The sequence below is a fragment of the Leptopilina boulardi genome, unplaced genomic scaffold (genome assembly GCF_019393585.1).
Source record: "Leptopilina boulardi isolate dan_hultmark-lab unplaced genomic scaffold, ZJU_Lbou_2.1 LbouV2_408, whole genome shotgun sequence".
NCBI lineage: Eukaryota > Metazoa > Arthropoda > Insecta > Hymenoptera > Figitidae > Leptopilina > Leptopilina boulardi.
Window position 1 is genome coordinate 1,122,572 of NW_026137983.1, and position 21,229 is coordinate 1,143,800.

A 21,229-nucleotide genomic window follows, 5' to 3' on the forward strand; every position below is an offset into this window, starting at 1 on the left:
GTCAAAATAGGTGTCTTCCTCTACTCGGATCTGCCTGTCAATTTTTTTCTACACTTTTGGGTGTATTTTGTGCAAGAAATTGCAATAAAATAGTCTGCCTAAGAAAAATTGAATTTTTTTGAAAATTTCTCTTGTACGAAAAACGCTTTAAAGGTCAAAATAGATGTCTTCCTCTACTCGGATATGGCTGTCAATTTTTTTCTACACTTTTGGGTGTATTTTGTGCAAGAAATTGCAATAAAATAGTCTGCCTACGAAAAATTGAATTTTTTAAAAAAAATTTTTTTGACGAAAAACGCATTAAAAGTCAAAATAGGTGTCTTCCTCTACTCGGATCTGCCTGTCAATTTTTTTCTACACTTTTGGGTGTATTTTGTGCAAGAAATTGCAATAAAATAGTCTGCCTAAAAAAAAATGGAATTTTTTTGAAAATTTTTTTTTGACGAAAAACGCATTAAAAGTCAAAATAGGTGTCTTCCTCTACTCGGATCTGCCTGTCAATTTTTTTCTACACTTTAGGGTGTATTTTGTGCAAGAAATTGCAATAAAATAGTCTGCCTAAAAAAAAATGGAATTTTTTTGAAAATTTTTTTTTGACGAAAAACGCATTAAAAGTCAAAATAGGTGTCTTCCTCTACTCGGATCTGCCTGTCAATTTTTTTCTACACTTTTGGGTGTATTTTGTGCAAGAAATTGCAATAAAATAGTCTGCCTAAGAAAAATTGAATTTTTTTGAAAATTTCTCTTTTACGAAAAACGCTTTAAAGGTCATAAAAGTGGTCTTCCTCTACTCGGATCTGGCTGTCAATTTATTTCTACACTTTTGGGTGTATTTTGTGCAAGAAATTGCAATAAAATAGTCTGCCTAAAAAAAATTGAATTTTTTTGAAAATTTCTCTTGTACGAAAAACGCTTTAAAGGTCAAAATAGATGTCTTCCTCTACTCGGATATGGCTGTCAATTTTTTTCTACACTTTTGGGTGTATTTTGTGCAAGAAATTGCAATAAAATAGTCTGCCTACGAAAAATTGAATTTTTTAAAAAAAATTTTTTTGACGAAAAACGCATTAAAAGTCAAAATAGGTGTCTTCCTCTACTCGGATCTGCCTGTCAATTTTTTTCTACACTTTTGGGTGTATTTTGTGCAAGAAATTGCAATAAAATAGTCTGCCTAAAAAAAAATGGAATTTTTTTGAAAATTTTTTTTTGACGAAAAACGCATTAAAAGTCAAAATAGGTGTCTTCCTCTACTCGGATCTGCCTGTCAATTTTTTTCTACACTTTTGGGTGTATTTTGTGCAAGAAATTGCAATAAAATAGTCTGCCTAAGAAAAATTGAATTTTTTTGAAAATTTCTCTTTTACGAAAAACGCTTTAAAGGTCATAAAAGTGGTCTTCCTCTACTCGGATCTGGCTGTCAATTTATTTCTACACTTTTGGGTGTATTTTGTGCAAGAAATTGCAATAAAATAGTCTGCCTAAAAAAAATTGAATTTTTTTGAAAATTTCTCTTGTACGAAAAACGCTTTAAAGGTCAAAATAGATGTCTTCCTCTACTCGGATATGGCTGTCAATTTTTTTCTACACTTTTGGGTGTATTTTGTGCAAGAAATTGCAATAAAATAGTCTGCCTACGAAAAATTGAATTTTTTAAAAAAAATTTTTTTGACGAAAAACGCATTAAAAGTCAAAATAGGTGTCTTCCTCTACTCGGATCTGCCTGTCAATTTTTTTCTACACTTTTGGGTGTATTTTGTGCAAGAAATTGCAATAAAATAGTCTGCCTAAGAAAAATTGAATTTTTTTGAAAATTTCTCTTTTACGAAAAACGCTTTAAAGGTCATAAAAGTGGTCTTCCTCAACTCGGATCTGGCTGTCAATTTATTTCTACACTTTTGGGTGTATTTTGTGCAAGAAATTGCAATAAAATAGTCTGCCTAAAAAAAATTGAATTTTTTTGAAAATTTCTCTTGTACGAAAAACGCTTTAAAGGTCATAAAAGTGGTCTTCCTCTACTCGGATCTGGCTGTCAATTTATTTCTACACTTTTGGGTGTATTTTGTGCAAGAAATTGCAATAAAATAGTCTGCCTAAGAAAAACTGAATTTTTTTGAAAATTTTTTTTTGACGAAAATCGCTTTATTGGTCATAAAATTGGTGTTCCTCTACTCGGATCGGGCTGTCAATTTTTTCCTACACTTTTAGGTGTATTTTGTGCAAGAAATTGCAGTAAAATAGTCTGCCTAAGAAAAATTAAATTTTTTTGAAAATTTCTCTTTTACGAAAAACGCTTTAAAGGTCATAAAAGTGGTCTTCCTCTACTCGGATCTGGCTGTCAATTTATTTCTACACTTTTGGGTGTATTTTGTGCAAGAAATTGCAATAAAATAGTCTGCCTAAAAAAAATTGAATTTTTTTGAAAATTTCTCTTGTACGAAAAACGCTTTAAAGGTCAAAATAGATGTCTTCCTCTACTCGGATATGGCTGTCAATTTTTTTCTACACTTTTGGGTGTATTTTGTGCAAGAAATTGCAGTAAAATAGTCTGCCTAAGAAAAATTGAATTTTTTTGAAAATTTCTCTTTTACGAAAAACGCTTTAAAGGTCATAAAAGTGGTCTTCCTCTACTCGGATCTGGCTGTCAATTTATTTCTACACTTTTGGGTGTATTTTGTGCAAGAAATTGCAATAAAATAGTCTGCCTAAAAAAAATTGAATTTTTTTGAAAATTTCTCTTGTACGAAAAACGCTTTAAAGGTCAAAATAGATGTCTTCCTCTACTCGGATATGGCTGTCAATTTTTTTCTACACTTTTGGGTGTATTTTGTGCAAGAAATTGCAGTAAAATAGTCTGCCTAAGAAAAATTGAATTTTTTTGAAAATTTCTCTTTTACGAAAAACGCTTTAAAGGTCATAAAAGTGGTCTTCCTCTACTCGGATCTGGCTGTCAATTTATTTCTACACTTTTGGGTGTATTTTGTGCAAGAAATTGCAATAAAATAGTCTGCCTAAAAAAAATTGAATTTTTTTGAAAATTTCTCTTGTACGAAAAACGCTTTAAAGGTCAAAATAGATGTCTTCCTCTACTCGGATATGGCTGTCAATTTTTTTCTACACTTTTGGGTGTATTTTGTGCAAGAAATTGCAGTAAAATAGTCTGCCTAAGAAAAATTGAATTTTTTTGAAAATTTCTCTTTTACGAAAAACGCTTTAAAGGTCATAAAAGTGGTCTTCCTCTACTCGGATCTGGCTGTCAATTTATTTCTACACTTTTGGGTGTATTTCGTGCAAGAAATTGCAATAAAATAGTCTGCCTAAAAAAAATTGAATTTTTTTGAAAATTTCTCTTGTACGAAAAACGCTTTAAAGGTCAAAATAGATGTCTTCCTCTACTCGGATATGGCTGTCAATTTTTTTCTACACTTTTGGGTGTATTTTGTGCAAGAAATTGCAATAAAATAGTTTGCCTAAGAAAAACTGAATTTTTTTGAAAATTTTTTTTTGACGAAAATCGCTTTATTGGTCATAAAATTGGTGTTCCTCTACTCGGATCGGGCTGTCAATTTTTTCCTACACTTTTAGGTGTATTTTGTGCAAGAAATTGCAGTAAAATAGTCTGCCTAAGAAAAATTGAATTTTTTTGAAAATTTCTCTTTTACGAAAAACGCTTTAAAGGTCATAAAAGTGGTCTTCCTCTACTCGGATCTGGCTGTCAATTTATTTCTACACTTTTGGGTGTATTTCGTGCAAGAAATTGCAATAAAATAGTCTGCCTAAAAAAAATTGAATTTTTTTGAAAATTTCTCTTGTACGAAAAACGCTTTAAAGGTCAAAATAGATGTCTTCCTCTACTCGGATATGGCTGTCAATTTTTTTCTACACTTTTGGGTGTATTTTGTGCAAGAAATTGCAATAAAATAGTTTGCCTAAGAAAAACTGAATTTTTTTGAAAATTTTTTTTTGACGAAAATCGCTTTATTGGTCATAAAATTGGTGTTCCTCTACTCGGATCGGGCTGTCAATTTTTTCCTACACTTTTAGGTGTATTTTGTGCAAGAAATTGCAATAAAATAGTCTGCCTACGAAAAATTGAATTTTTTTGAAAATTTCTCTTGTACGAAAAACGCATTAAAAGTCAAAATAGGTGTCTTCCTCTACTCGGATCTGCCAGTCAATTTTTTTCTACTCTTTTGGGTGTATTTTGTGCAAGAAATTGCAATAAAATAGTCTGCCTAAAAAAAAATGGAATTTTTTTGAAAATTTTTTTTTGACGAAAAACGCATTAAAAGTCAAAATAGGTGTCTTCCTCTACTCGGATATGCCTGTCAATTTTTTTCTACACTTTTGGGTGTATTTTGTGCAAGAAATTGCAATAAAATAGTCTGCCTAAGAAAAATTGAATTTTTTTGAAAATTTCTCTTTTACGAAAAACGCTTTAAAGGTCATAAAATTGGTGTTCCTCTACTCGGATCGGGCTGTCAATTTTTTTCTACACTTTTGGGTGTATTTTGTGCAAGAAATTGCAATAAAATAGTCTGCCTAAGAAAAATTGAATTTTTTTGAAAATTTTTTTTTAAGAAAAACGCTTTAAAGGTCATAAAAGTGGTCTTCCTCTACTCGGATCTGGCTGTCAATTTATTTCTACACTTTTGGGTGTATTTCGTGCAAGAAATTGCAATAAAATAGTCTGCCTAAAAAAAATTGAATTTTTTTGAAAATTTCTCTTGTACGAAAAACGCTTTAAAGGTCAAAATAGATGTCTTCCTCTACTCGGATATGGCTGTCAATTTTTTTCTACACTTTTGGGTGTATTTTGTGCAAGAAATTGCAATAAAATAGTTTGCCTAAGAAAAACTGAATTTTTTTGAAAATTTTTTTTTGACGAAAATCGCTTTATTGGTCATAAAATTGGTGTTCCTCTACTCGGATCGGGCTGTCAATTTTTTCCTACACTTTTAGGTGTATTTTGTGCAAGAAATTGCAATAAAATAGTCTGCCTACGAAAAATTGAATTTTTTTGAAAATTTCTCTTGTACGAAAAACGCATTAAAAGTCAAAATAGGTGTCTTCCTCTACTCGGATCTGCCAGTCAATTTTTTTCTACTCTTTTGGGTGTATTTTGTGCAAGAAATTGCAATAAAATAGTCTGCCTAAGAAAAATTGAATTTTTTTGAAAATTTCTCTTTTACGAAAAACGCTTTAAAGGTCATAAAATTGGTGTTCCTCTACTCGGATCGGGCTGTCAATTTTTTTCTACACTTTTGGGTGTATTTTGTGCAAGAAATTGCAATAAAATAGTCTGCCTAAGAAAAATTGAATTTTTTTGAAAATTTTTTTTTAAGAAAAACGCTTTAAAGGTCATAAAAGTGGTCTTCCTCTACTCGGATCTGGCTGTCAATTTATTTCTACACTTTTGGGTGTATTTCGTGCAAGAAATTGCAATAAAATAGTCTGCCTAAAAAAAATTGAATTTTTTTGAAAATTTCTCTTGTACGAAAAACGCTTTAAAGGTCAAAATAGATGTCTTCCTCTACTCGGATATGGCTGTCAATTTTTTTCTACACTTTTGGGTGTATTTTGTGCAAGAAATTGCAATAAAATAGTTTGCCTAAGAAAAACTGAATTTTTTTGAAAATTTTTTTTTGACGAAAATCGCTTTATTGGTCATAAAATTGGTGTTCCTCTACTCGGATCGGGCTGTCAATTTTTTCCTACACTTTTAGGTGTATTTTGTGCAAGAAATTGCAATAAAATAGTCTGCCTACGAAAAATTGAATTTTTTTGAAAATTTCTCTTGTACGAAAAACGCATTAAAAGTCAAAATAGGTGTCTTCCTCTACTCGGATCTGCCAGTCAATTTTTTTCTACTCTTTTGGGTGTATTTTGTGCAAGAAATTGCAATAAAATAGTCTGCCTAAGAAAAATTGAATTTTTTTGAAAATTTCTCTTTTACGAAAAACGCTTTAAAGGTCATAAAATTGGTGTTCCTCTACTCGGATCGGGCTGTCAATTTTTTTCTACACTTTTGGGTGTATTTTGTGCAAGAAATTGCAATAAAATAGTCTGCCTAAGAAAAATTGAATTTTTTTTTAAATTTCTTTTTTACGAAAAACGCTTTAAATGTCATAAAAGTGGTCTTCCTCTACTCGGATCTGGCTGTCAATTTTTTCCTATTTTTTTAGGTGTATTTTACGCAAGAAATTGCAATAAAATAGTCTGCCTAAGAAAAATTGAATTTTTTTGAAAATTTCTTTTTTACGAAAAGAGTTTTAATGGTTATAATAGGGGTCTTCCTCTACTCGTATTTGGCTGTCAAAATTTTCTACACTTTTTGGTGTAGTTTGTGCTACATTTTGTAACAAATTTGTGTGTAATGAATTTTTTTTTTTTTAGAAGAATGTCAATGTAGTAGATTATACTAAGGGTATTTTTCGAATGGAATTGGGGTTGAACCTAATTTTTTTTTATTTTTAATGTTTTTTTGAAGTTTTTTGTTGTTTTAATGCAGTATCTTGGTTTTAAAATTTTCTAGGATCGTAATCGATGTGAATTTCACCGACCTTGTAAATTATATGACTATAAAATAAAAATTTTGCCAAACAAAAATTCGGTAGCTAAAAAGTTTGTTTTGTAAAAAATCGTATGAAAAGAAATTCTGTGAATTGCTAATTTGAAAAATGAAAATTATTAATTATAATTTTAATGTCAATGAGGTAATTTGTTCAAAAAAAGAAAATACAAAAAAATAGTGAAACACTTGAATATTCACGCGCCACATATTGCTTCCAAGTCGTAGTGATCGGTACAAGTGAGTTATGAGCAAAGTATCACTGGACCACTTCCAGTATAGACTACTTTCAAATATAATTCGTGTTTTTTGTCACATCTTTGTATAAAATATGACCAAATATGTTTAAAAAAAACATATCATACCATCACGAGTAACGTTCCTCTTTATCTTTTAGGAATACGATAAGAATATTGATGAATCACAATAATGTACATTATTGTAAACGAATTTAAATTTCTATTAAATGTATAATTAATTCAATTCTTTATCTTATTAACTTATGTAAAAACACTTGTTGATTCCATTGTGATTCTTGGCAGGCTTTCCATAAACATTATTTAACATCGGTGAAAAGACAACGCAAAAACCTTAACGACGCCTATTACATTTGCAAGACAAAGGCTCAATCTTGTGAAATTCTTCTTTATTTGTCTGTTTCGTCAATGAATTTTCAAAATTACAAAATCTCACAAAATTAAAAGCTTAGTTTTAAGTAAAACACATATATAAGATAAAATTCATTTCACATGAATATATTTATCTCCAAAAACTGTTATGTTTTTCAAATAAATTTAAGATGATTTTTTTCGTTTTAATTACGAAAAACGAGAACAAAATTTTTTATTTGATAAGGAAATTACTCAAAAACGTGTGCGTGATTCTATTTAAAAAGAATTTTTTTTTTCAAAAAGTACATTATTAAAATTAAAAAACTGAGATTTTCAAATTACATATTCAAAAATTTATGTTTCATAAAAAATTGTTTTCTTAAATTTTAAATAAACGACAATTTCGATTTAGAACATTAAAAATGTTATAATTTTGTGAAAAAATATTTTTTAGCTTAACAAAAAAACATGTTTTGTCAACATTTTGTAAATAAAATTAATTTTTTGTTTAGAAAAAAATTTTCTAATTACCCGATTGTAAATGAATTTTTTTATAAATATTATAATACAGTTAAAGAAAATATTAAATCGAATTAAAATCAATAATATAATGCACAAAAGTTTATAAAATAATAATACATAAATTGAGCTGCCGGATCAAAGAAGGGCACATAACTAATGTAATTCAAATGGATTATGTGCCCTTCTTTGATCCGACAGCTCAATTGTATAGTTTATTTAAATTTAATCATTACAATGCATTTTGATAATTCTCGTGATTAATAATAATTTTATTTTTTTGGCAAATTAAAAACTAAATAAATAAGAAGAAAATATATTAAGGTATAAAGCAAAAGAAATTTTAATCTCAGTTGCAAGAAAAGAATATATATCTATTTACGTACATACAGACAGATGAAAAAAAATTTCTAATAAATTCTAAAAATTCTCAGCGAAACATTGTATAAAACTTTTAACATTTGTTATTTTATTTTATACAGTAATAAATGTCAGTAAGTAAAATATCACACAGTTCAGTTTTTCAGCACATATATAACACTTTGGTTGACATTCAACTTTTTAAGATATACTGAAAATTCGAATCAAATTTCCTATACTTTTTTTTTATTCTCATTAAAGTTAAATGTATATCAGTTTATAAAAATCATGACTTTTTAAAAAATCTACAAACTCAAGTAGAATGAATAGCGAAGATTATTGTAAACTGTACACATTTATATACAAACTGCAAAAGCTTGTGTCTATGTACAAATCTTTTATGCCTCGAGAGCAATTGGTTCTTCAATTTTTTCTTCCTTCTTCTTTTTGGCAGACTCTATAAAAATTGTTAATGAAAAATTAATATTTAAAAATTTTGAAAATTAATAGAATTTTTAAGTTGAAAATACCTTTTTCTTTCGTTGGCAATTCTTCAGGTACATTTGGTAATTGTATTTCTTGAGGTACTTCAGGAATTGTTTCCTGTGAATCCAGTGCCAATAATGCGTCAAGTTCAGCTTCAGCTTCAGCTTCGTCTTCATCAGTCAATGTTCCCATGAGAACTTCATTTATTTCATTTTGTTTTTCAACACCTTCTCGTGTCTCATCCATAACTTTCTCAATATCTTCGATAGACAAAACATCATTCAATTTTTTGAGCGCTGTATTTCCCACTTTTAATCCATCGATTACTTTGATTTCAACTTGAGCAAATTCCAAATCGTGTGCCAATCTTTCTAAATTATCCAATTGGCTATCAGTTTTAGAGAGAATTTGTTCTTGAAATTTCTTTTTTCGTAATAACAATAATGCTCGACTAAAAAAATAATATTATATTAATTATAAATAAAGATCAATTTTCTTTTCTTAATAATGCAAATATATTATTAGTAAATAATTATTATTGGTCTTTGTTTCTTATGTAGTAAAATTATTGTTTATTTTATTTTTTTTTTAATTGAAAAATCAATTAATTGTTTATAATATGACAGTTTTTTGATATTAGTTATATATTTCTAATTAATTTATTTAAAAAAAATACTCACTCTTTTTGTCCTTTTTCGATTAATTTTTTAGCAATTTGCCTTTCTTTTTCAATACTTTGTTCAATTCTTTTTTGATATTGTTTTATCTTATCTCTCGTTTGTTTCAATTGCTAAAAAATGATTATAAAATTATTGAATGATAATTCATTTTTGAGGTTAGAAACACAGTAGTATGAAAGAACTTACTAAAACAGCTTTGTCCTGTTCTGTGACACGACTCACATTCTTCTTTTTTGAAAAGAATATTCCCATTTTTTACGAAAAATTTAATACAACTGTCTAATTACAATAGTTAATTGACAAAAACGTACAATTAAAAATTATTTTGACAGCAGCAACACCTGATAAAAGAAGGCACAGACGCCATTTTTATAGATACAGCAAGTTACAGTATAACTTACGAAAATTACTCCGATGTAAATAGCTGTTGATATTAATGCATCCGCTTTCTATTAAGTTACCAACTATCAATATCTATATACTTACCACACGAGGCAGTTACCAACAGAATCTGGAGACAATAAAAGTGCGTCAACAAACTGGCATTACTAGCGACACTGTGATATTAGCGTTCTACCTTGGTTCTACATAACATGTGAATATTTTGACAAGTTTGTTTTCATATTATTACTTAAAATTTTTTTATAATTATATGAAATATAGTTTAACTTTTTTTGTATGACATTTATCGCATTAATAATAATAGGAGATTCAGTATGTCTACTTACAACATTGAACATTGTGTTTTATTAAGAATATTATTATATTCAAATTCTTTTCATAATTTAAATCGCTGGGTTATTGGGAAAAAAGGACACGTCATAGTTAAATCAAACGGACGTATCCTTTTTTTCCACTAACCCAGCGAAATATTTGTTTACGTCCGCATGAAAAGGGACCACTTTGTCAATTTTATTTTAGGAGATAATCGCAATTTTCTAAAAGTGGTTCAGATTTTTGATTTTCTTTTTTTTTTATTGCTGAAAAACAAACTACAAAGCGTTCCGCACGTTAAATTATGCGTTCATGATGACTTCATTATAATTAAAACAACTAATATTCTTATATTTAATTAATATAAGAACTAATGGTAGATTTTAATTTCAAACTCGTTTTTCTCTAAATTAGGTTTTTGGCACTTCTAATTTTGAATCTCTATAACTTAGCGAATTTTTCACTTAGAGGGGCTTAAGATCACTCAAATTGTTTGAAATTTAATCAAGAATACACTCATGCAGATAAGTACAATTGAGGAGGTCAATCAAATAACTCGATTAGCGTTCGAAACATCGCCCTTATGGTATTTCGACGCATCAAAAATAGTGAAAAATTAAAATTCAAAATTTTAATTTTTTGAAAACACTATCTTGTAGGGAATAAAAAAACACAACTTTTTTCCTTAATACTTTTTTTTGTAGAACCAATATTAATTAAATTTAAAATTAAAAACACCAAAAATTTTTTTTTCAAATTTAATTAAATTTTTAAACATTAATCGTTGTTTTGAAGTCAAATGTTAATGAATTAACTTGCAATTTTTTATACAAGTTCATTTGAGTCTGCTGAAACCAAAAAAATCATAAAAACTTTAAAAATTATTTATTGTTTAATTATTTTTTATTGTAAACAATGACCTGTCAGTAATATATTTTTCTTACTTTCGATGAGGAAAAGTCTGTGGTGAAGTTTTGAATTGATCAAACTTCCAGTGAGAAAGTTGTTCCTCGGTATTCAAGGAAGTTTTTTGGAAAATTTCAACAAAATTTATTAAAAAATAAAAAAGTTATACAATTTTTAAAGAATACGCGCCGCGTGACACATTCGCTCCAGTAGACAGTACACATTAAGGGCAAGTCCAACATGTGAAATGTAAACAAACATGAAATGTAAACAAACCATGCACATTTTTTCGCAGTTCTCATTTGAGTAGAAAATAAAAATTTGTCGTTTTCTTTATGAAAATGGTAAATTAATGTATTAAAGTTGGTTACTATACTTTATTTAACTAATTATATGAAAAAATAAGTACAATTATAATGAAATGAAAAGTGCACTGAATTAGCAATTTTTTGAAGGTTTCGAAAAAAAAACCATTTGAGTATATCTGAGGCACGGACGTTGAGCGCCTAGGTGGGAGAAGAATGTTGAGCCATTGGACGGTCACATCTTGGAAAGGGTAAAATTCTGAAATTTTACCCCTTCTCTCACTTTCTCCCACCTAGGTCCTCAACGTCCGTGCCTCAGATATACTCGAATGCCTAAATTTTTCGTAACCTTGAAAAAATTCATATTTCAGTGTACTTTTTATTTCATTATAATTATACTTATTTGTTCACATAATTAGTTCAATAAAGTATAGTTACCTAGTCTAATATATAAATTTACCATTTTCACAAAGAAAACGACAAATTTTTATTTTCTACCCAAATGAGAAGTGCGAAAAAAATGAGAAAATTGCTAATTCAGTGTACTTTTCATTTTATTATAATTATACTTATTTGTTCAGAAAAGTTGTTAAAAGAAGTATAGTAACCTAATACAATATATCAATTTACCATTTTCACAAAGAAAGTTACAAATTTTTATTTTCTATTCAAATGAGAACTGCGAAAAAATGGGTATGATTTTTTTAGATTTTGAACAGTTTTTTCGCAGTTCTCATTTGAATAGAAAATAAAAATTTGTAACTTTCTTTGTGAAAATAGTAAATTGATATATTGTATTAGGTTACTATACTTCTTTTAACAACTTTTCTGAACAAATAAGTATAATTATAATAAAATGAAAAGTTCACTGAATTAGCAATTTTCTCATTTTTTTCGCACTTCTCATTTGGGTAGAAAATAAAAATTTTTCGTTTTCTTTGTGAAAATGGTAAATTTAAATATTAGACTAGGTAACTATACTTTATTGAACTAATTATGTGAACAAATAAGTATAATTATAATGAAATGAAAAGTACAATGAAATAACAATTTTCTCAAGGTTACGAAAAATTTAAGCATTCGAGTATATCTGAGGCACGGACGTTGAGGACCTAGGTGGGAGAAAGTGAGAGAAGGGGTAAAATTTCAGAATTTTACCCTTTCCAAGATGTGACCGTCCAATGGCTCAACATTCTTCTCCCACCTAGGCGCTCAACGTCCGTGCCTCAGATATACTCAAATGGTTTTTTTTTCGAAACCTTCAAAAAATCGCTAATTCAGTGCACTTTTCATTTCATTATAATTGTACTTATTTTTTCATATAATTAGTTAAATAAAGTATAGTAACCAACTTTAATACATTAATTTACCATTTTCATAAAGAAAACGACAAATTTTTATTTTCTACGCAAATGAGAACTGCGAAAAAATGTGCATGGTTTGTTTACATTTTATGTTTGTTTACATTTCACATGTTGGACATACCCTTAATATATTCTGGTACATGACAACAAATCCTTATACTATTTTTAAGGTATTTCTCCTGCAAATCGAATTTCGCTTGAATTTTTTTAAACTCTGGGGAAAATGTTCCTTTTTATGTACTATTATAAGTGGTAAAAATCCCAGTATATTACTCGCTTGAGAAAGAGAGAGAAAACGTGACAGTGAAGTGAGTTCACGCATAACACTTTATATGGATACCAGCCCCTCAAATGCAGAAAGAAAATTGTCAACAAGCGAATATTACAACAAACATTAAATTACACAGGCCAACAAAATTAGTAAACTTTTTTGATGCGGCAAATATCAGACCTGTTTCTGATAGGTTTTTTCATGCCAAACACGAATCCGTAAACAAAAATTTCCTATCAGCTCTAGTTTTTGAGAAAAACGTGTTTAAAATGTTCAAAAATCGCGTTTACGGCTAACTTTGAGTACCTCTAACACTGAAACAAAAGGTTGTAGAACCTTCCACTTAGGCTTAATTTGTAGCTTAATGTTTTTAACTATTATTCCCAAAAATGACCTATCTTGCACCATAACCTCAAAGTCATTTGTTATCCATTTTTGATTCCCAAATATTAATTTTGTAAAAGTTTGAGCGCGTACATCTATATTCCCTGGCGGATTCGATTTGCGTAATGTCTACTTAACTAAGCGGACTTTAGGTAGACATTAGGTAGACATGTAAAAAAACGTATAAAAAAGCTATTAATCGACTTATTATGATAAAAAAAAGTTGATAAAAGGGTAAATGAATGTTTATAGAGTAAATTCGTACAAAATTTGTAATTAATAAAGCAATAAATAATTAATAATGAATGGAAATGTGCGCGAGGTACCTGATCAGTTCAGCTGTACAATTATTTTCGTGCTATTTTCATGAAAAGAATATAAATTAACTGCAAAAACAATTGATATTTATAAAAAAGTGTAAAATTGATTTAATTTGAGTGTTTGCAATACGAATTATTAAATAATAATTAAGTTTTTATCAAATGTGAATAGTGTTGTGAAAACCTGTGAAAACTAATGAGTTACTACATTACCGATCGCATATGAGAGATGGCGCCACCAGTTTTTACAATACAACAGTGCGAGCTTGTTTTCTTCCAAGCTTTTGCTTTGAAAGAAAATAAAAAGTGAATTTTAAAATGCAGAATAAAGTTATACAAATAATTATTGATTTCATAATTGTTTCTCGTCCAAAATTACGGACATGATTGCAGCTTTTTTGTTACACTCATCGAGAACTTTTTATTATCATATGCGATCGGTAATGTAGTAACTCATTAGTTTTCACAGGTTTTCACAACACTATTCACATTTGATAAAAACTTAATTATTATTTAATAATTCGTATTGCAAACACTCAAATTAAATCAATTTTACACTTTTTTATAAATATCAATTGTTTTTGCCGTTAATTTATATTCTTTTCATGAAAATAGCACGAAAATAATTGTACAGCTGAACTGATCAGGTACCTCGCGCACATTTCCATTCATTATTAATTATTTATTGCTTTATTAATTACAAATTTTGATAAACATTCATTTACCCTTTTATCAACTTTTTTTATCATAATAAGTCGATTAATAGCTTTTTTATACGTTTTTTTACATGTCTACCTAATGTCTACCTAAAGTCCGCTTAGTTAAGTAGACATTACGCAAATCGAATCCGCCAGGGTTCCTTGAGGTTAAGGTGCAGCAATGTAATTTTTATGAACTACAATCAAGGGATAAATTGAATTGAAGCTCAACAAGAAGGTTCACTCACCTTCGGTTTTATTGACTAGAGTTATTCAAATATTACCAAATAAGTTCTGCAGTTAAATACTGGTTACCAACAATTTTGAGGTTATTATAGTGAATAATATAATTTTTAGGACTTATAGTCTAAAGTTCAAACTTTATTTTAAGTTCAAATAAAAGGTTCTATGATCCTTTTTTCTTTGCTAGAGGTACGCGCTCAAACTTTTACAAAATTAATATTTGCGAATCAAAAATGATAACAAATTACTTTGAGATTATGGTGCAACATAGGTCATTTTTGGGGATAATAGTTAAAACATTAAGCCTCAATTTAAGCCCAAGTGGAAGGTTCTACGACCTTTTATTTCAGTGATAGAGGTACTCAAAGTTAGCCAAAAACTCGATTTTTGAACATTTAAAACCCGTTTTTCTCAAAAACTAGAGCTGATAGGAACATTTCGTTTACGGATTTGTCTTCAGCATGAAAAAACATATCAAAAACAGGTCTGACATTTGCCGTACCAAAATCAGTGTTGGCCTGTGTTATTTAAAGGGGAGTGACACCTTTGAGGTCTCTTTTGAACTTGTTTTTCATGAATTTTTTTAAGTCACAGAAATAAAGTAAACAAAATTTGGTTTCGAGGACTTTATTTGTTAACTTTTTGGGTTTACTAAAATTTATTTATACTTAAAAAAAGTTTCAATTTGTTGACTATATAGATGCCGCGCTAAAGTTGGTCTCGTTTCTCTGCAGGGCAAATTGGTGGGCAAAATTCCGGTTAGACCGTTTAATATAAAACAAAAATTCAAATTTTTTCTGAATCTGTGATAGATTTAGCTTTAGAGTACGTAGGATATTTTAAAAATATTAATTTTTGTAGATTTGACAGCTATTTGAAGGAAAAAGTCGATTTTTAGGGCGAAATTTTATCAAAAAATCTATTGCCAAAAAAAAACAAACAAACAAAAAATCCGCTATATACTCTAAATCATTAGTAAATGACGATCAAAAAAAAAACTTTGGCCGAAGTCAATCCAATCAAAACTGTTCGAGCTAGACTGCCCACCGTTTTGAAAAATGTCATTTCGAGAAAAACACGTTTAAAGTTTTGACATGAAAACTTATTTAAAAAAAAATGAATTCAACGTTAATCTGCGATGCTTGCACCGTATAATTGGTCTTCTACATTAATATTGGCTTCATCTTCAGCCTTTCGAGCGGCTGTGAGCGTAAAAGAACGCAATTGTTACTACTTCTGCAGATTTCGATTTTTTTTTTACATAAAATAACTTCGAAATCTCCTTTGCTGATATAATTTCTATTCTACACATCATAAAGTATCGTTTAAGAAAACAAAAAAAATCGATATTTTTTCGTGTCAAAGGTGTCAGTTTTTTTAAAACATAAATTACAATTGTATGTTGTAAACATTTACATGTAGAAAAAACTTAATTGAGTTATTTTTTAAAAATAATATAAATTCATTTTTGCGACAAATTAGACTCGTCTGTAAAAAGTAAAAAATAAATTGTTATTGTTAACATATAAAATGTTATAGAAATAATGTTGTTTGTTTAAAAATATTTGCAAATTGATTTATTATCTTTCACAGTAAAATAATTTCTGATTGTAAAAAAAAATATTTATGTTCAGTTGAAAAGTTTATAATAATTGTCAATAAAAAAATTAAATATGAACCTTATTTTTGGAAAAAATTTATGTTTTTTAATAACTTGGAAAGAAATTCTACTTTAAGGTAATTTGAAATTAGTTAGTTTATTGTTAAATTAAATTAAATTCAAGGGATTTGGGAATAGAAAAAAATGATTAATGAAATAACAAAGAAGACTTTCAGATTGAATTGAACAATGTCCATTATATTATATATTTTATTCCCACATACACACGGCACGTTGTGAACCTTTTCTTAAATGTTAATAATATTATCGTAATAATAATATTTACCATCATCGTCAGCATCAGCATCATCAATATAATCATTATAATAATATTAATTAAAACAATAATAAACATAATAATATGAATTCAGTAGATATATTTTATATGTATATTTATATATATTTATATATATAATAAATCATATAATAATTATTGTTGTTATCATATATTTATATGTACAGAGGGGTACAATATTGTTATTTTTTTTTTTGTATATTAGTGTTATATTTATAATCGCAATATTATATTTATTCTTCGTCTGTATACATACACAATTAATTAAATTATCGGCCCTTTTTTTGCACTCGCTACGGCGGTAATTCTAGTGTATTTATTTTTTCAGGGCTCATCCTCACACTCAAATTTTATCTCTTTCTCTCCCATCCTCTCTCTCCCTCTCGTTCGCTCTTACGTTCTTTCTCTCTCTCTCTCTCTCTTTCACTTCCTTTTTGCTCACAGATTTGTTTTTTTTGTTATTTTATGCCGCAGCACCACGTCGGTTTTCTTTTTTTTTTCTATTTATTTCTTTTTCGCGGACATTAACATGATTTTTTACCAACTTTCAAATTGCAGAAATCGTTTCCGAGCAATCGGAAGTCGAAACAATTAATTAAAATTGCAGAACCTATCATTTTTCATTCTCTTATACAAAAAACATCCATCGTAGCGTGGCCTATGAATTTTGTTATATATTTTATTAAGTCGTGCGTCGAGAAAAGTTTGCGAGAACATTATATTTATTTATATTTATATATATATCCTTATTATTACACTAACACTTATTATTGTTAATTATTCGTAACAATGTAAATGATTACAATAATAATTGTTACAAATAATTACTTAAAAGTTGATCTTTGCTTAAATAGTATGTTTTACTTAATGAGTGTGTGTGTGTGATTATTATTATTATTTTTTAAAAGTTCCTTAAAAATCCCTTCGAAATTCGATTGGGTGCGATGCAATCGTTGTCTGACAAATTATGATATATTCGAATTATCAAAAGGTTTTTTAATCTCTCGAGATTGCGGCAAGTATAGCAGAGTAAAGACATATCTCATTTAATTTCCCTTCTCGACGCTCGACACTAACTTTTCATTTTTTTTTTTTTCTCTTTGTCGTTTATGTAAAAAGCAGGCCTTCATAAATACGCTGTACAATATTATAATTATTATAAATCATCATGTGTCTTATATAATCTTATCGTTATGTCATTATTATCAGTAGTGTAAAATTGAAACTTTACGTACTTAGATTTAGATTATACCTTCTGCTTGCTTGTTATCTTTTTTTTTTTCTTTTTTTTATATTTCCATTAATCAATACATAATCGGATAAATTTAATATGTCACTATACGTACTGTATCGTTACGAGTAGTAAGAAGATGTAAAATTGGTATTTTTTTTATGATTTTTTATTCTTGCTTCTTTAATTTGAATGATTTTTTGTGTAAGCTTCACTTAATATATTTTGTTACATATCACTATGTAAAGAAAGTATTAATATACGTAAATGGAATTAAGAATGATTTGGTTTTTTGGAATATTGCAAGTTTAGTTTGTCGAGTTCTCACTTTTTTTTAATTTTTTTTTTTTTTTTAAGAGACCGAACTGGCGTCACTCTTGTGTATATTTTTAATATGTTAAAGTTGAGAAATTAACGCGCGAAATTTAATAAATGCGTTATCTCATCAACTTGAACATAAAAAATATAGTGAGATTGACGCTAATCGAAATTTTTCTCATTTATTACACACACATTTTTATTAGCTCTTTTCTGTACAATTTCTCACGTTTTGTATTCCCTTTCCTTACCTTCTTTCACTTTTCTACCATTTAATTATTGCCTTTTTAATTACTTTTTTTTAATTACTGCTTTTTTCCCTTTATTTTCTAACTTTTACTTTCTTTACTGTTCACAATTTTTTTTTTTTTTTTTTTTTACATTTTACCCTTATATATTTCTTTTTTACTGTATTCATTTTTTTTTATCTTTGACCGATCGCCTATTATTTATATATTTATATGTATCCAGAAGAGTATAGTTTCTTTCTTAGGCGACCATTTTTGACTCTCTTATGTTAAAAGGAGACATCAGTGACGGAAACTCATGAGACTTCCGCTTCTTGGATACATTATACCTTACACCCTCGAAACGTTTTTATACCCTTTTCTTTCGCACATCCATTATAACACTCGACCCTTGCTATACAACGTCGTTCACTTTGTCGCTGGATTCTGTCTCTCATCCACGTTACACTCAAGTGGAAATACAATCCACTCTGTACGATTTTTCTTTTACTAAAACTAAAAAAAAAAAAGAAAAAAAAATTTTTGACGTAATTATACCCCATTTTATGATGATTTCAAGTCACTCTTACTACTGTGTATTATTTTTAAAATAAATTTTATCAAATAAATTATCTTTTGTTCAACTTCATTCTCATAATTTGTGACTTTTTTTCTGCACACTTTTGTCATTGATTTAACAAAAATTGGATAATTTAATTCTTAGACAACATAAAATTCCATTAAAAGAATACGTGAGGTTTTTTTTTGTTTTAAAATAAGGTAAAGTACAAAAAAAGACGCATATATCGCATAAATTAGTGAGCTGATTTTCACCGCACAAATTTGTCTGCTTTTGCATCGTATCAATAAGTGTTAAAGATTTAACTTATTTATAATATTATTATTGGTAAGTTTCAGTTTATGTTTAAACACTTATTAAATAATGTTTTTAAAGACATGGAAAATTAATATATTTGAAATATAATTTTCTTTTATAATATTAAGACAATTCATTTTTACTAAATTAACATAACCTAAAAGTAAACATATATCTTTAAGGCCTGAGCAAAATAGAAACATAACCGGCTATTAATCGCAACCGGAAAAATGAGTTAGAGAAGGATAGACATATTGTTTGTCCTTCTCTAACTCATTATTCCGGTTGCGTTTGCGATTACGATTCATAGGTTACGTAATTTCTATTCTGTTTTGGCCTTTATGGCCAACGATTAGAAATCATGGAACATTTACACCTTTGGTAAAAAAAATTTTTACTTTGATTTTTCAAAATGCAAAAATCTGATTGGTTGTCCATTATTAATCATATTTGGGAACAACCAATTAGGTTTGTGTATTTCGGAAAATGCAAAATAAAACTTTTTTTTTTACCAAAGTTGTAAATGCACCAATTTGGACAAGGAAAATTATAAAATTATTTACCTAAAAAAATATTTTTTTTATAATTTGTTGATTAATAAAAACTACAAGAAATATTTTTAAGGGAAAAAAATTATAGAATTTTTCATTTTAAAAAATTATTTTTTTTAAAAATCGTTTATTATAAACATTGCGTACTTTAACGGTGTAAATCTGCTCAATGATGAGTAGGTGAAAGTGAGATTTCCACCTCTAGTTAGGGTAAACGCACAATAGATTCGCGAATGATATGCATGCGTTAAAAAAAGACAGATATATTTGAGTCCTTTTCTATCTCATAAATAACGTTCGCGAAACTATTCTGCGTTGGCCTTTATGCTTAAATATTAAATATATGCAGTTCTTGAGATTTATACATCTTTTTTCGAGAATGTGATTGAAAATCATTATTTTAAGTTATTTTTTTTAGAATATACTTTGTTTCATTTCAAAATTAAAAATTTAGAAACTAAAGTTAAAAAAAAAACTTTAAAAAATGTAGATAAACGAAAGTTATCGCGTCTTTGATATGTAAACGTGGAAATAAAATAAAAATTACGCAGAATATATTTGAGATGTGTCCTTCATCCATAAGAGTAATAATTCTTCTCTCTATATATACGCATATACTAAGAAAGTTTCGATCAATTCTCAAAACCCCTTGCAAAGTTTTACAAAAGGTAGAATATTGAATTTGAGCGAGAATAATATCAATACATCCTAAGTGTTGACTATTAATTGACTATTGAATTTCATTGGCCTTTTTGAGGGCTTCTTTTTTTTTTTTTTTTTGAGCAAGGGGATATAAGAACTAAAAGACACTATATATATATAGACGCCAGTATAAAAAAATTCTTTCAGAACAAAAATCTAACAAAAAAAAAATCAAATTTTAACTCTTGTAAAACATTTTTCTTTGGTTCACAAAATATATTTTATTTTTTGTAGAAACATTTTTTTTTCGATATTCTAAATAAATCTAATGCTAAAAATAGTTTTTAAATGCAAAATTTTTAAATTTTTTGGAATTTAAAAAATGTCATTAGGGTAATAATTAGAAAATAGTAATACCATGTATTTGTTATGATTATTTTGAAATTTATTTATAACTGAAAGTTTTTAAACTCTTTTTTGCACATATATATATATATATAATCTAATGACAAAAATTCAAGTATAAAAAATAGCGAAATTTTTGATGTAATTAACAATAATAATAATAATAATAATAATTAAAGATTTAATCGAAAATGAAATATATATGTGACGCTCCACGAGAGAAGGGACCTAACGTGCTTTTGACTTAAGGTTCGCTTTTACCGTGCAATGACACAGTGAATGAACCTTAAGTCAAAAGCACGTTAGGTCCCTTCTCTCGTGGAGCGTCACATATAAATATTAGGTTTTATAAATCAATTTTATATTTAAATGTGATTAATAAATTTTGTATTTTTTTTTTTTAAATCTTTTTTCTTAACTATTATAATATATATTAAGTGCTTCACAGAGTGTAACGGTCTTTAACGACATTGTTTCGCGATGTAATTGATGAGGAAACAATTAAAGTAAAGATTCATTAGGAATAATTAACTCGCGAATACATCATTGGATGTTTATTATATTTTAATGTGTGTGCATATATATTTTGTCGTG

At 28.0% G+C, this 21,229-nt stretch overlaps 2 protein-coding genes and 1 long non-coding RNA gene across 3 annotated transcripts in view; 1 reads left to right on the forward strand and 2 right to left on the reverse strand.

Annotated features, from left to right (window-relative positions):
• Positions 1–21,229, reverse strand: part of LOC127289356 (28S ribosomal protein S31, mitochondrial) — a 271,935-nt gene that overhangs the window by 117,080 nt on the left and 133,626 nt on the right. The window lies entirely within an intron of this gene.
• LOC127289366 (uncharacterized) overlaps positions 1–21,229 on the forward strand; it is a 51,111-nt gene that overhangs the window by 7,908 nt on the left and 21,974 nt on the right. The gene's annotated exons all lie outside the window — the stretch shown is intronic.
• On the reverse strand, positions 8,048–9,613 carry LOC127289363 (charged multivesicular body protein 6). The gene is made up of 4 exons (XM_051317257.1): positions 9,411–9,613; positions 9,225–9,334; positions 8,589–8,995; positions 8,048–8,515 (listed from the first exon to the last, which is right to left on the reverse strand). The coding sequence occupies exons 1-4, from the start codon at positions 9,474–9,476 to the stop codon at positions 8,457–8,459; spliced, it is 642 nt and encodes a 213-aa protein (XP_051173214.1). The 5' UTR covers positions 9,477–9,613; the 3' UTR covers positions 8,048–8,456.